The 15,570-nt window shown below is 41.5% G+C and overlaps 1 protein-coding gene across 2 annotated transcripts; it reads left to right on the top strand.

Annotated features, from left to right (window-relative positions):
* The first annotated feature begins 4,693 nt into the window (after positions 1 to 4,693).
* On the top strand, positions 4,694 to 13,805 carry LOC110533509 (zinc finger protein ZPR1). Of its 2 annotated transcripts, none has more exons than XM_036989909.1 (15): positions 4,694 to 4,999; positions 5,107 to 5,268; positions 9,308 to 9,398; positions 9,775 to 9,845; positions 9,929 to 10,009; positions 10,095 to 10,217; positions 10,442 to 10,495; positions 10,579 to 10,645; positions 11,349 to 11,419; positions 11,538 to 11,627; positions 12,020 to 12,130; positions 12,328 to 12,417; positions 13,067 to 13,132; positions 13,231 to 13,581; positions 13,672 to 13,805. In XM_036989909.1, exons 1-14 carry the CDS (start codon positions 4,871 to 4,873, stop codon positions 13,345 to 13,347), a joined length of 1,323 nt encoding a protein of 440 aa, XP_036845804.1. In that variant the 5' UTR covers positions 4,694 to 4,870; the 3' UTR covers positions 13,348 to 13,581; positions 13,672 to 13,805. The 2 variants fall into 2 exon arrangements, with proteins under 2 accessions (XP_036845804.1, XP_036845803.1); XM_036989908.1 differs by having other exon boundaries at positions 13,231 to 13,586; positions 13,688 to 13,805.
* The last annotated feature ends 1,765 nt before the right edge of the window (positions 13,806 to 15,570 follow it).

Raw genomic sequence — 15,570 nt, 5'->3', positions numbered from 1 at the left:
ACCAACATATCGAAGTAAACTTGGGAGTCACATAACGATATAGTGTGTGTGGTCCTCCCACTATGACTCGAAACCATGCAGTTTATTAGGCTACAAATGAAATGACTTATGAACTTCACAGGGTGGTGAAAGTGCACGATGATCTTGATGCTACTTCCCAATAAATACCGAGGGTCTTATTCTGGTGACGATGATCGATGCTTGACTGCCGTTTGACAAATAAAAGTATTCTCGCTCTTATCCATAATCTTCACAGGTGAGGTTCTTGAGTTAAATAAGCAATTGACATCCCATCATGCTTAGGGTCACGTTTTGGCTATGCCCCCATAGGATAACAATGCCTCCATTCACAAGGCATGAGTGGTCACTGAATGGGTTGATGAGGATGAAAACGATGTTAACCATATGCCATGGCATCAAATATCCCAAAATATCAACCCAAGTATGTGAGATTCTGCAGCAGCGTCTGAGATCAACAAAACACAAAAATATGGATTCTCGTGGAAGAATGGTGTCACATCCCTCCAATAGAGTGGCCCAACGCCTTATTAAGACACTTTATGTTGGTGTTTCCTTTATTTTGGCAGTTAACACTTATGATTATTTTTTTTATTTATAAATAAGAACATTTCACAACAGAACTGCAAAGTGGTCACTTTAGGAATGGTTAGTGCAATCCAGAATCCTTGGGACGTCCCCTCAACGGGGTGACATCAGAGTTGGCGTCCCAAGGATTCTCTTTAGACTTATGTAGGCATCAGTCCACTAGGGGTAGAATCAAAGAGGATAGTGAAAAACACTCGTCTAAACTTCATCCTATTCATATAGAGAGAAATAATAATGGTGTCTTTTTGTAGGCACTAACTCCAGCATGGTTCGTTGAACAACGCATATTGGGAAATTAATGTCGTTTCTGTAGGGTTTTTGAATAAACGCTAAAAATAAGGTCTGTGGTTAACCTAGGCTTAGGATATCTTATGTTTTGTTCTATGAGAATCTTCATCAGCTCATGTCACTTTTTGTGAATTTTTAAGAATTAAGTAATACAAAAAAATCACAAACATTAACTGACTGATGAAGTAATTGAGATAATAATAATAAAATTAGCTAATAATGATTATCATAGAATAAAACTTATAAGATTTCCTAAGCCTCTGTTAACCTGACCTTAATTTCCCAAAACCCTATTCATGTCTCATAGGAATTGCTTAATGAACCAGAGGCAACTCCGTTCCTTCCGGTTTTTATGATTACATCCTGGCGAACTTTATTAACAGCAGAGAGATGCTCTAAAGAAAAGAGATGCTTATCTAGGAAATTAGTTTAAGTGCAGTGCATTCGGAAAGTATTCAGACCCCTTGACTTATTCCACATTTTGTAACGTTACAGCCTTATTCGAAAATTGATTAAAAAAAAAAATTCCCTTATCAATCTACACACAATACCCCATAATGACAAAGCAGAAACAGGTTTTAGAAATGTTTGCAAAAAAATACTTTAGTCAGTTTCCATCAAGGCTCTTTCTGTACTTTGCTCCGTTCATCTTACCCTTGATCCTGACTAGTCTCATTAATCATGCAAACACATTTATTTTTTCATTGTTACATGGGATTAGTGAGATTCAAACCTCTAATCTTCTGTTCTCTACCCATGGAGCTAGCGCGCCATCTTTTTTTATGCATACAAAGCAGTTCATTTTAATCTAGGAAACAAGCACTCATTAAGATCAAGTGTGGCCAATTAGTGGGTGTGGCCAACACACCTGAACAAGATAAAGAATGGAGAGAGTTTTGTTAATGCTGAGAACGGAATGTATATGTATTTAAATAACATTCTTAGAACATTCTCAGAATGTTACTACATTCTTTATTTATTGAACATTTTCTTAACGTTCTCTGAGCAATTTACTATTTGAGAACATTCCTAATGTCAAACCAGTTGGACAACGTTCCTAGAACAAAATTGAAATATTTGAACTCGTACGAAAAATTCTGTTAGAGGAATGAAATACAAAGAAAATAAAAATAAAAATGGTCAAGTTCCTTAAAAGCCAAGCAACTATGCTGCACCATTCCCAGAAAGTTGTATGCAAAACAGCCATAGGACTAGCAGTCGTTCAATCTTCTTGTTACAACAGTTGGGACAATTCGGAGTACAACGCATTTCTCTGGATTGAGGTACATTTTCCAAGGCTCCACGGTGTCTTAATCTAAACAGGAAGCCTGACTGACCCCAATACAACTATAAGCAAGCACAGGGTCGGAATTTATTCTGGATAGTTAATAGGTAGAGAGAGTGTGAAGTTTTAAGTACCTGGGAATCATCATGGACAACAATAAAAAAATGCCAACAAAGACAACTGAATGTCAACACTGGATACTCTCCAACTACTACACCTGCCATATAGAGAGTGTACTAATTTTCTGTTTCCTAGCCTGGTACAATGGGCTGTTAGTATCAAACAAGGTCATCCTCAGGAGGACTGTGAACCTGGGGTTCAAGCTCTGCTGAACAATTAATAAAATAGCCACCGGATAATTTACAAGGTCTTTCCCCATTTTCGCCAGCTGTTAAAAATAAGTTCAAGTTAGGCAAAGATTTGTCTATTCAAGGAAGCGTTTTGATGACTACGGCTGAAGGCATGTCTAGAGCCTCGTATGTGTTATCTTGTCTCAACACTTAGATAAGACACAGTTTAAATTTATGGAAAAATAAACCTCACAAAGTAAACGATGTGATGTGGGCTAGCTACTCAAATCAGGTGGAATTCAGGTGGAACTTCCAATGTGTTGTAAATTGGACATAGGTATGGACTCTATCATACAAATAATGTGCTCACTAACAAAGTGAGAGAAACATTCTTTCAAATAACTCAGATGTTACCCCTCCAACAAAAAATATCTGGAAATGTACACTACATGTATTTTGATTTTGTGTTTATCTGTTTGTGATGTTTTGTATTAACATTTTTAAGAAGGATGTATAGATTTTTGTAACACATTTGAAATTGAAAAATAAATATATGTATTTTCAATTTCATATATATACACTGCTCAAAAAAATAAAGGGAACACTAAAATAACACATTCTAGATCTGAATGAATGAAATATTCTTATTAAATACTTTTTCCTTTACATAGTTGAATGTGCTGACAACAAAATCACATACAAATTATCAATGGAAATCAAATGTATCAACCCATGGAGGTCTGGATTTGGAGTCACACTCAAAATTAAAGTGGAAAACCACACTACAGGCTGATCCAACTTTGATGTAATGTCCTTAAAACAAGTCAAAATGAGGCTCAGTAGTGTGTGTGGCCTCCACGTGCCTGTATGACCTCCCTACAACGCCTGGGCATGCTCCTGATGAGGTGGCGGATGGTCTCCTGAGGGATCTCCTCCCAGACCTGGACTAAAGCATCCACCAACTCCTGGACAGTCTGTGGTGCAACGTGGCGTTGGTGGATGGAGCGAGACATGATGTCCCAGATGTGGTCAATTGGATTCAGGTCTGGGGAACGGGCGGGCCAGTCCATAGCATCAATGCCTTCCTCTTGCAGGAACTGCTGACACACTCCAGCCACATGAGGTCTAGCACTGTCTTACATTAGGAGGAACCCAGGGCCAACCACACCAGCATATGGTCTCACAAGGGGTCTGAGGATCTCATCTCGGTACCTAATGGCAGTCAGGCTACCTCTGGCGAGCACATGGAGGGCTGTGCGGCCCCCCCAAAGAAATCCCACCCCACACCATGACTGACCCACCTCCAAACCGGTCATGCTGGAGGATGTTGCAGGCAGCAGAACGTTCTCCACGGCGTCTCCAGACTGTCACGTCTGTCACATGTGCTCAGTGTGAACCTGCTTTCATCTGTGAAGTGCACAGGGCGCCAGTGGCGAATTTGCCAATCTTGGTGTTCCCTGGCAAATGCCAAACGTCCTGCACGGTGTTGGGTTGTAAGCTCAACCCCCACCTGTGGACGTCGGGCCCTCATACCACCCTCATGGAGTCTGTTTCTGACCGTTTGAGCAGACACATGCACATTTGTGGCCTGCTGGAGGTCATTTTGCAAGGCTCTGGCAGTGCTCCTCCTGCTCCTCCTTGCACAAAGGCGGAGGTAGCGGTCCTGCTGCTGGGTTGTTGCCCTCCTACGGCCTCCTCCACGTCTCCTGATGTACTGGCCTGCCTCCTGGTAGCGCCTCCATGCTCTGGACACTACGCTGACAGACACAGCAAACCTTCTTGCCACATCTCGCATGGATGTGCCATCCTGGATGAGCTGCACTACCTGAGCCACTTGTGTGGGTTGTAGACTCCGTCTCATGCTACCACTAGAGTGAAAGCACCGCCAGCATTCAAAAGTGACCAAAACATCAGCCAGGAAGCATAGGAACTGAGAAGTGGTCTGTGGTACCCACCTGCAGAACCACTCCTTTATTGGGGGTGTCTTGCTAAATGCCTATAATTTCCACCTGTTGTCTATTCCATTTGCACAACAGCATGTGAAATGTATTGTCAATCAGTGTTGCTTCCTAAGTGGACAGTTTGATTTCACAGAAGTGTGATTGACTTGGAGTTACATTGTGTTGTTTAAGTGTTCTCTTTATTTTTTGAGCAGTGTATATACATATATGAATGATGTGACGCTTTCATATGGTATTACGCATGCGCACAAAACATATGACATTTCCACCACAGAAGAAGACTAATTTGACGTCTATTTCCGGGATAAGGATATAACGCAGACATGAAAACGTGTATTTTGGACTGCACTTTCAGATGTAGATAGTAGAAAGTTCCAGAAACAGCTAGCGGCATATGCAAACGAACAGTTTGCTTATCAAAAACCTCTTGAAGTGAAATAATGTCAGTCATAGCAGAGGAAAATGTCCGTGGCATTGGCGGTAGTGTTTTCAAGGAGATCAGTGCTGATAATGACGAAGACAATCAACCCACCGAAATTGAGAGTCTGTGCATGAATTGTTACCAAAATGTAAGTAAATGGCTAGCTAACACACTGACCAGTTAATTGAACGTATGGACTTGTCTGTATCGCTGTAGGATTGACTCATCTAACATGTGTTCTCTCCATTTTTGTAGGGAATGACACGTATTCTTCTTACTAAGATTCCTTTCTTTAAAGAAGTTATCATCAGTTCTTTCACCTGTCCCAACTGCAGCTGGTCGAACACTGAAATCCAATCAGCTGGTCGCATACAGGATCAAGGCATCGCCTACACACTCAAAGTCAAGTCAAAACAGGTAGTCTAAGTAGGATGCAGTTCGTTTCCCAGGCATATGCTGAACCACTGATAAGTAACTGTGTAGGCTATGAGCTGTAGCTAGCCTGAGTGCCAGTCTGTTTGTATCATGCCACTCATTGTCATGGCAAAACAGCAATGGAGTTGGCATTGTCAAGAAGGAACCTGCAAGTAAGTGTTTTGTTGGACGATGTAAACCATGTGTATCCCGTACATAGGACTAATGAAACTTGAAACATTGGCAAGAGCAGAAACAGATCCAGGACTAGGCTAGACCAGATGAGTTTAAGGATTGTGGGCTAGCCTACTCCGTTACCATCCAAGACATTATGTTCAGAGGTTAAACTAGCTCTGGCAACCAAAATGGCCTCATACTCCATCTAAACTGAAATTGTCATCACAATTGAGAATCAAATTTTATTGGTCACACACATATTTAGCGGATGTTGTGGGTGTAGTGAAATGCTTGTGTTCCTAGCTCCAACAGTGCAGTGGTATCTAACAATACACACATCTAAAAGTAAAATAATGGAATTAAGAAATATATAAATATTAGGATGAGCAATGTCAGTGGCATTGACTATATAGTATACATATGAGATGAGCAAAGCAGAATGTAAACATTATTGAAGTGACTAGTGTAACATTATTAAAGTGGCCAGTGATTCTATGTATATAGGGCACCAGCCTCTAAGGTGCAGGGTTGAGTTACTGGGTGGTAGCCGGCTAGTGATGGCTATTTAACAGTCTGCTGGCATTGAGGTAGAAGCTGTTTTTCAGTCTCGGTCCTAGCTTTGATGCACAAAACACTTCTATGAATACTTTATTGTCACATCAAAATAATTTTACAAATGCGAAATATACACTTACTGTTGAAACAGTTGCAGCTGATTGTATTAACACTTCTAGCGTCCTTCCTTTAAATCAAATCAAATCAAATTTTATTTGTCACATACACATGGTTAGCAGATGTTAATGCGAGTGTAGCGAAATGCTTGTGCTTCTAGTTCCGACAATGCAGTAATAACCAACAAGTAATCTAGCTAACAATTCCAAAACTACTACCTTATAGACACAAGTGTAAGGGGATAAAGAATATGTACATAAAGATATATGAATGAGTGATGGTACAGAGCGGCATAGGCAAGATACAGTAGATGGTATTGAGTGCAGTATATACATATGAGATGAGTATGTAAACAAAGTGGCATAGTTATGCCTAGAGTGGCATAGATGCAGTAGATGATATAGAGTACAGTATATATGTATACATATGAGATGAATAATGTAGGGTATGTAAACATTATATTAGGTAGCATTGTTTAAAGTGGCTAGTGATATATTTTACATCATTTCCCATCAATTCCCATTATTAAAGTGGCTGGAGTTGAGTCAGTGTGTTGGCAGCAGCCACTCAATGTTAGTGGTGGCTGTTTAACAGTCTGATGGCCTTGAGATAGAAGCTGTTTTTCAGTCTCTCGGTCCCAGCTTTGATGCACCTGTACTGACCTAGCCTTCTGGATGATAGCGGGGTGAACAGGCAGTGGCTCGGGTGGTTGTTGTCCTTGATGATCTTTATGGCCTTCCTGTGACATCGGGTGGTGTAGGTGTCCTGGAGGGCAGGTAGTTTGCCTCTGGTGATGCGTTGTGCAGACCTCACTACCCTCTGGAGAGCCTTACGGTTTTGGGCGGAGCTGTTGCCTTACCAGGCGGTGATACAGCCCGACAAGATGCTCTCGATTGTGCTTCTGTAGAAGTTTGAGTGCTTTTGGTGACAAGCCAAATTTCTTCAGCCTCCTGACGTTGAAGAGGCGCTGCTGCGCCTTCTTCACGATGCTGTCTGTGTGGGTGGACCAATTCAGTTTGTCTGATGTGTACGCCGAGGAACTTAACTTACTACCCTCTCCACTACTGTTCCATCGATGTGGATAGGGGGGTGTTCCCTCTGCTGTTTCCTGAAGTCCACAATCATCTCCTCAGTTTTGTTGACGTTGAGTGTGAGGTTATTTTCCTGACACCACACTCCGAGGGCCTTCACCTCCTCCCTGTAGGCCGTCTCGTCGTTGTTGGTAATCAAGCCTACCACTGTTGTGTCGTCCGCAAACTTGATGATTGAGTTGGAGGCGTGCGTGGCCACGCAGTCGTGGGTGAACAGGGAGTACAGGAGAGTGCTCAGAACACACCCCTGTGGGGCCCCAGTGTTGAGGATCAGCGGGGTGGAGATGTTGTTGCCTACCCTCACCACCTGGGGGTGGCCCGTCAGGAAGTCCAGTACCCAGTTGCACAGGGCGGGGTCGAGACCCAGGGTCTCGAGCTTGGAGGGCACTATGGTGTTAAATGCCGAGCTGTAGTCGATGAACAGCATTCTCACATAGGTATTCCTCTTGTCCAGATGGGTTAGGGCAGTGTGCAGTGTGGTTGAGATTGCATCGTCTGTGGACCTATTTGGGTGGTAAGCAAATTGGAGTGGGTCTAGGGTGTCAGGTAGGGTGGAGGTGATATGGTCCTTGACTAGTCTCTCAAAGCACTTCATGATGACGGAAGTGAGTGCTACGGGGCGGTAGTCGTTTAGCTCAGTTACCTTAGCTTTCTTGGGAACAGGAACAATGGTGGCCCTCTTGAAGCATGTGGGAACAACAGACTGGGATAGGGATTGATTGAATATGTCCGTAAACACACCAGCCAGCTGGTCTGCGCATGCTCTGAGGGTGCGGCTGGGGATGCCGTCTGGGCCTGCAGCCTTGCGAGGGTTGACACGTTTAAATGTTTTCCTCACGTCGGCTGCAGTGAAGGAGAGTCTGCATGTTTTAGTTGCGGGCCGTGTCAGTGGCACTGTATTGTCCTCAAACCGGGCAAAAAAGTTATTTGTTTGGAGAAAAGGTGTGGTGAATTTCCACTGATTTACAAAGCCTCAGGCTTTTGTTTCCACCTCCATGGCCCAGCTTTGTCAACAGGGCCATGGCCTCAGTGGACCTACTCTGATTTGGGGCCAAGGCATAGTCACTGGTGCTTTTCAGCTTTCATTTACATAACAATGGTTAACTGTGAACATGGGTTAACACCTTCTCACAAAGCAACTGTTGACTCATGGGATGACTGTGCTCTTCACACATCTTTAGTGTCACACTCCGTGATGGAAACAGTTCCCAAAATATAACACTAGAGCGAACATTAACATAATCACTGGCAACACACTGGTGCTGTAATGGAAAACTGTGCAACACATCCATTGGAAATATTGCCACGTGGGATTCTGTTAAAATGAACAGCTTTTTCACCTTTTCGGCTTGGGGATTCAAACCGTCAAGCTTTCTGTTACTGGCCCAACGCTCTAATCCAGGGGTGTCTCATTCCATGGAGTGTCAGTGGGTTTTTCCTTTCAGTTATGACCTAGACAACCAAGTGAGGGGAATTTTTTACTAATTAGTGACCTTTAATTAATCAATCAAGTACAAGGGAGGATTGAACCTGGAATGAGTTTGTGTGCTAACCATTAGGCTGGCTACCTGCCATGTATGTGATTTTACCTTTTTTGTTTTTTGAAAATTCTTTCCCGATATGAAAGTAAAGTTCCAAAGGTTTCCTATACAAGGCGGACGGCACGGCTAATGTGCACAACAGTCCCTCCTGACCCTCTGTCTAAACAGTATAGTTAACGTTTAGACAGAACACACTGTCAGGACAGCACATTGGCTGTGCTGACGTCAATGCTTCTCTTGAGGACCAGACACCTTTTTAATTATTTTTTACATTTTTATTTTACCTTTATTTTAACCAGGCAAGTCAGTTAAGAACAAATTCTTATTTTCAATGACGGCCTAGGAACAGTGGGTTAACTGCCTGTTCAGGGGCAGAACGACCTTGTCAGCTCGGGGGTTTGAACTTGCAACCTTCTGGTTACTAGTCCAAGGCTCTAACCACTAGGCTACCCTGCCGCCCCAATATAGCTAGCTTAGAAAGAAAACAATATCTAACTTGTATTATTTGATTTATATCTTGTATTAGATACTTAGTCTGTTTTTTGTAATCTCATTTTGTAGGATATGAATCGAGAAGTTGTCAAAGCAGACAGTGCAACCACCAGAATCCCAGAACTGGATTTTGAAATCCCCCCATACACTCAGAAGGGCTGTAAGTACTCACTCAGTTTTTATTGATTTTGAAAACAATATTCATTCTTCATGCATACATGCCACTGATATTTTGTCGGCCTGATAATTGCTAGCCTGGTCCCAGATCCAATATCATCCAATATACTGGCTCTTACGGCTGAGATTCCTTAGCTTTTAATTATTTTATTTTTTTACTGGGATCATTTAAATTGTATTTATAGACATATTTGCCAAAGGCGGCAGGAGTGTTGTAGGCTAAACTTGACTAAATTAATCCAACTGTTGTATTAAGTGAAGCTTTGTTTACTTAGAAGAACACTTTTGCATGTAGATGTACAGTATCCACATATGCCTCAATCCCATTCAAGCCATTAACTGTTCCTCTTGCTCCCCAGCACTCTCTACCATCGAAGGCCTCATAGACCGTGCAGTTGCAGGGTTGGAGCAAGACCAACAACTAAGAAATGTATAAGCTTTGTTTACTTTGATCATGCCAAATGCCATATGTACTTCACTGCTTGTTGACTAAAATCATGTTAACTCTTGAAGGCAACTGCACCAGAAGTTGCTGTAAAGATTGATGAGTTCATTGATAAATTGAAGAAGTTGAAAGAAGGTGTATTCACACTGGTAAGTCCAATTTGATTGCCCAGCCTCAACCATGTACAAGATTAAAGTTAAATGGAATTGAATCTTTCTGGCAATAAAATTTTAGGTCATTGATGATCCATCTGGGAACAGTTTTGTGGAGAACCCCTTTGCTCCGCAGAAAGATGAGGCTCTCTCGGTCAGCCACTACAAGAGAACACCCCAACAGGACGCCCAGTTAGGAATAAAGGTGCGTGGTTTGATTTGACACATCACAACTCTCCTGTAAGGGGACATATCTGTTTTAGAAAAGGCAATGCCTCCGATGCTGTCATCATGTTTTGTGTGTGTAGAATCCTCATAAGGTAGAAAAAAACAAGACGGCATACATTTATAATTTGACCCATGTTCACCAGTATAAACTTCTATATAGCAAAAGTGACTTCAAATGTAGCTTTTTTTGTTATTTCTTAGGCTGAAGACGAGGAGGAAAAGCCCAGTAATGACATTGACTATATGAGAAATGAGGTGGGATTTCCAGACATTTTGCATCCCAATTTGGAGTTTTTCCTCAATTGACCCTTGAGTAATATACCTTATTTCTCCCTCAGGTGTTGACGTTTAATACAAACTGTCCAGAGTGCAATGCCCCAGCCTCGACAAACATGAAGCTTGTCCGTATCCTTTCCAGTCTGTTTGGTTGTCCCCAGTAGTGTAAGGTTAAGGCACGTAAATGCCATTTACCTTTTTTTATTTTGCGCAACCATTCCTCTCCTTTTGCAGGACAATGCATTGAAAGAATAGTGGTACTTTACTTCACCACGAATGGCAATCAGCATTTACCCACCATTTAATATATATATGTTTTTACCACTACATCACTGCTCCCAAGTAGTGTCCTATGATAAGGATGGCGTAGAATGTTCATTCACTTTTTTTTTTACCCCTTTTTTCATGATATCCAATTACGATCTTGTCTCATCACTGCAGCTCCCCAACGGACTTGGGAGAGGTGATGGTCGAGTCGTGCGTCCTCCAAACCGCTCTTAACACCCGCCCACTTAACCCGGAAGCCAGCCACACCAACGTGCGGGACGAAACACTGTTCAACTGACGACCCAAGTTAGCCTGCAGGCGCCGGCCCGCCACGAGCCAAGTACACCCCCCCTGGCCTTACCCTCCTCTAACCCAATTGTGGATTATTGGGCCAATTGTACGCTGCCCTGGTTGCTGCTGGTTGTGACACAGCCTGGAACCGGGGTCTGTAGTGATGCCTCAAGCACTGCAATCAAGTGCCGTTAGACCACTGTGCCACTCAGGAGGCCCAGTGTACAATGTTTAATTTTGCAAGGTTTAGGTATCCTCCTTTACAATTCCTCAGAAATACCCCATTTCAAAGAAGTCATTATCATGGCAACAAACTGTGATGACTGTGGACATCGAACCAACGAAGTAAGTGTCCTCTTTTTATTTTCTTGGCACATGTATTTATTTTCAAGGCATATTCACAGATATTGCAAATATCTTAATATGAATGCATTCTAATTTGCCCATCTAATCTGTGGTTTAGGTGAAATCTGGTGGAGCCACAGAAGAGCTGGGCACCAAGATAACTCTTCACCTCACTGACGTGTCTGACATGTCCAGAGATCTTCTCAAGGTAGCCCCCTCTTTGTACTTTATCTTGCATTCACTAGTTTTTTTTTACTGTAGCATTTTTATTAACCTGGTCCCAGGTCTGTTTGTGCTTTTGCCAACTCCATTACAAACAATGTTTGGCATGACAAGGAGTTGGCATGATAGCACAAACAGACTGGTACTTAGGCTACCGTTGCATGGCAGAAAGTTCATAGCACCCATGCCAAATATGAATATGAATACTGTCATGATTGAGATGGCTCAGGTATTTGTTGTCCTGTCTTAAGAGTTTGGGTCTTTTCATAATCGATTCCTGTCAGTAATGGAACAGAACTTTTTCACGGGAGAGCAATGCTATTCCTGAATCAGGATGGAGTTGACTCTACCATGTTGTGCCGGTTTGTGTTTGTGCAGTCGGAGACATGTAGCATCCTCATACCTGAGCTGGAGTTTGAGTTGGGGATGGCTGCTGTCGGTGGCAAATTCACCACCTTGGAGGGACTCCTCAAAGACATCAAAGATCTGGTGAGCAGACTGTTGAGAAGTAGGGGGAGATGAAGGGGAGATGCAGCAGGAAGGATGTACAGAGGGAGAAACCAAAACCAGCAGGACTGCCATCCTCAAGGATTTAAGTTGTGCACCCCTGTTCTATGGTCTCTTTCACTGTGGACTCGAGCTATATTATATTAATGTTTTCATCCACCGCCACTGTTTTCCTCCAGATTGTTTCCAAAAATCCATTCACTTGTGGAGACAGCTCCACTTCAGATCGAACAGAGAAACTGAAACTTTTTGGCGAGAAGATTGACAAGGTTAGAGGCGTCAAATCATTGAATATCACTGTTTTGTTTGGAGCTAGTTTTGGTCTCACTTTACATATAATACCTTAGTGTAATTACACGTCCCAAAGTATTTACCCATGGAACGTTTTTACGTATTTATTTGCATTCAATTTGTGAACTAACTCTGAATAACTCTTTGGCTAATAGTCTCACTCTAGAATATTTTTTAAAGATCCAATGTCTCCATTGTGAGTTTATTGCAATTATTTTAAATTGTGAATGTTACCATCTGGTATAAGTCATAAATACTAACAATGTGTATCTGCACTGTAAATGCACTATAACTACCATGTAAATATGCTTTTGTACATTTAATGTATATTGGGACCTTAGTTGTATATTTTAACTAGGTTGTATATTTTAACTCGGTGCATTTATTCACTTATTGTGAATCCTCAAACAACTGTTAGTATGACATGAGATTTAGACTAAACAAAAGCTCATGCAACAATTTCACATATGCTGTATCTGAGAAGAACACTTTCACATGTTTGGCTGGGCAACAAAGTATAGTTTTTGAATGCAGAACAGTCTGGCACCCATGTCGAAACTGTTGTATCTCAAAGTGTAATGGATGCTGAATGGCACTTAAAACACCTCTTCCAAAAAAATACTGTAGATCATGGCGGGAGAAATGGATGTGCACGTTGTTCTCGACGACCCTGCAGGGAACAGCTATCTCCAGGTAAAAGACACTGTTCTTTCACAGATGTCTGAGGTTCAAACGCATCGTCTCCTCTCAGTTTAATTTGTAATGAATTGATTTGTCGCGTTTGTCTGCAGAACGTCTATGCCCCTGACCCAGACCCAGAGATGACAACTGAGAAGTACACCAGGACATTTGAGCAGAATGAAGACCTTGGTCTCAATGACATGAAGACAGAGGGCTATCAGGAGTAAGGACATCTGCAGCAGCAGGAAGGTTTATCTTACAAAAACAACGCATCCCATAAATGTAATTTCAGATATTTGCCCTCACTGAAGTTGCTGACTCACAAGGACATATGCTCCAGATGTCTTACAGTTATGATATATGGTTGAAATGTTTGAAATATACCTTATTTAAAAGAAAACAATCAATATGGTGTTAATCATTTGATTAGAAAAGTATGTGCATTTATAAATAAGAAATGCATATATATATATATATATATATATATATATATATATATATATATATATATATATATATATATATATATATATATATATATATATATATATATATATATATATAATGCATCCAGTTTATGAATTATCCACATTTAAATCACTTGTATGTGTATTCACATATGTGGGTCTGATTCAGTGGCATTTCTTATGTTCTTTTCCATGGGAATAAATGAACTAAGAATACAGACCCATGGCTGATGTAGATATTTTTGGGGGGAGGCTTCTTTCCTATGTTCAATGTATAGTATGCATTATATAAATCTATAGAATTCAGTACCACAATCTTCAATTATAATAACACTGCATAAATGCCCACAGATCTTAAAATAACAAATTTGAGATTCGTTTCAATGCGGTGTCCTTTGTTCATGTGCGCCCTGAATGAAAATTCACGGATTGTGAAAACAGACTAGACTGACGTTTGTGCACGTGCCCAATACCACTACAGAACATTTACTGAAATAATCAAATATACAGTGCCTTGCAAAAGTATTCGGCCCCCTTGAACTTTGCGACCTTTTGCCACATTTCAGGCTTCAAACATAAAGATATAAAACTGTATTTTTTTGTGAAGAATCAACAACAAGTGGGACACAATCATGAAGTGGAACGACATTTATTGGATATTTCAAACTTTTTTAACAAATCAAAAACTGAAAAATTGGGCGTGCAAAATTATTCAGCCCCTTTACTTTCAGTGCAGCAAACTCTCCAGAAGTTCAGTGAGGATCTCTGAATGATCCAATGTTGACCTAAATGACTAATGATGATAAATACAATCCACCTGTGTGTAATCAAGTCTCCGTATAAATGCACCTGCACTGTGATAGTCTCAGAGGTCTGTTAAAAGCGCAGAGAGCATCATGAAGAACAAGGAACACACCAGGCAGGTCCGAGATACTGTTGTGAAGAAGTTTAAAGCCAGATTTGGATACAAAAAGATTTCCCAAGCTTTAAACATCCCAAGGAGCACTGTGCAAGCGATAATATTGAAATGGAAGAAGTATCAGACCACTGCAAATCTACCAAGACCTGGCCGTCCCTCTAAACTTTCAGCTCATACAAGGAGAAGACTGATCAGAGATGCAGCCATGAGGCCCATGATCACTCTGGATGAACTGCAGAGATCTACAGCTGAGGTGGGAGACTCTGTCCATAGGACAACAATCAGTCGTATATTGCACAAATCTGGCCTTTATGGAAGAGTGGCAAGAAAGCCATTTCTTAAAGATATCCATAAAAAGTGTTGTTTAAAGTTTGCCACAAGCCACCTGGGAGACACACCAAACATGTGGAAGAAGGTGCTCTGGTCAGATGAAACCAAAATGGAACTTTTTGGCAACAATGCAAAATGTTATGTTTGGCGTAAAAGCAACACAGCTGAACACACCATCCCCACTGTCAAACATGGTGGTGGCAGCATCATGGTTTGGGCCTGCTTTTCTTCAGCGGGGACAGGGAAGATGGTTAAAATTGATGGGAAGATGGATGGAGCCAAATACAGGACCATTCTGGAAGAAAACCTGATGGAGTCTGCAAAAGACCTGAGACTGGGACGGAGATTTGTCTTCCAACAAGACAATGATCCAAAACATAAAGCAAAATCTACAATGGAATGGTTCAAAAATAAACATATCCAGGAGTTAGAATGGCCAAGTCAAAGTCCAGACCTGAATCCAATCGAGAATCTGTGGAAAGAACTGAAAACTGCTGTTCACAAATGCTCTCCATCCAACCTCACTGAGCTCGAGCTGTTTTGCAAGGAGGAATGGGAAAAAATGTCAGTCTCTCGATGTGCAAAACTGATAGAGACATACCCCAAGCGATTTACAGCTGTAATCGCAGCAAAAGGTGGCGCTACAAAGTAGTAATTTAAGGGGGCTGAATAATTTTGCACACCCAATTTTTCAGTTTTTGATTTGTTAAAAAAGTTTGAAATATCCAATAAAT

The sequence above is a fragment of the Oncorhynchus mykiss genome, chromosome 10 (genome assembly GCF_013265735.2).
Source record: "Oncorhynchus mykiss isolate Arlee chromosome 10, USDA_OmykA_1.1, whole genome shotgun sequence".
NCBI classification, from domain to species: Eukaryota; Metazoa; Chordata; class Actinopteri; order Salmoniformes; family Salmonidae; genus Oncorhynchus; species Oncorhynchus mykiss.
The sequence above is the reverse complement of the archived record's forward strand: the minus strand, read 5'-3'. Positions and strand labels throughout refer to the sequence as shown.

Coding starts and splice junctions, on each gene's coding strand:
- LOC110533509 (XM_036989909.1), top strand. CDS start 4,871: ATGTCAGTCATAGCAGAGGAAAATGTCCGTGGCATTGGCGGTAGTGTT. Junction 5,000..5,106: donor GCATGAATTGTTACCAAAAT/GTAAGTAAATGG, acceptor CCATTTTTGTAG/GGAATGACACGTATTCTTCT. Junction 9,399..9,774: donor CCCATACACTCAGAAGGGCT/GTAAGTACTCAC, acceptor CTTGCTCCCCAG/CACTCTCTACCATCGAAGGC.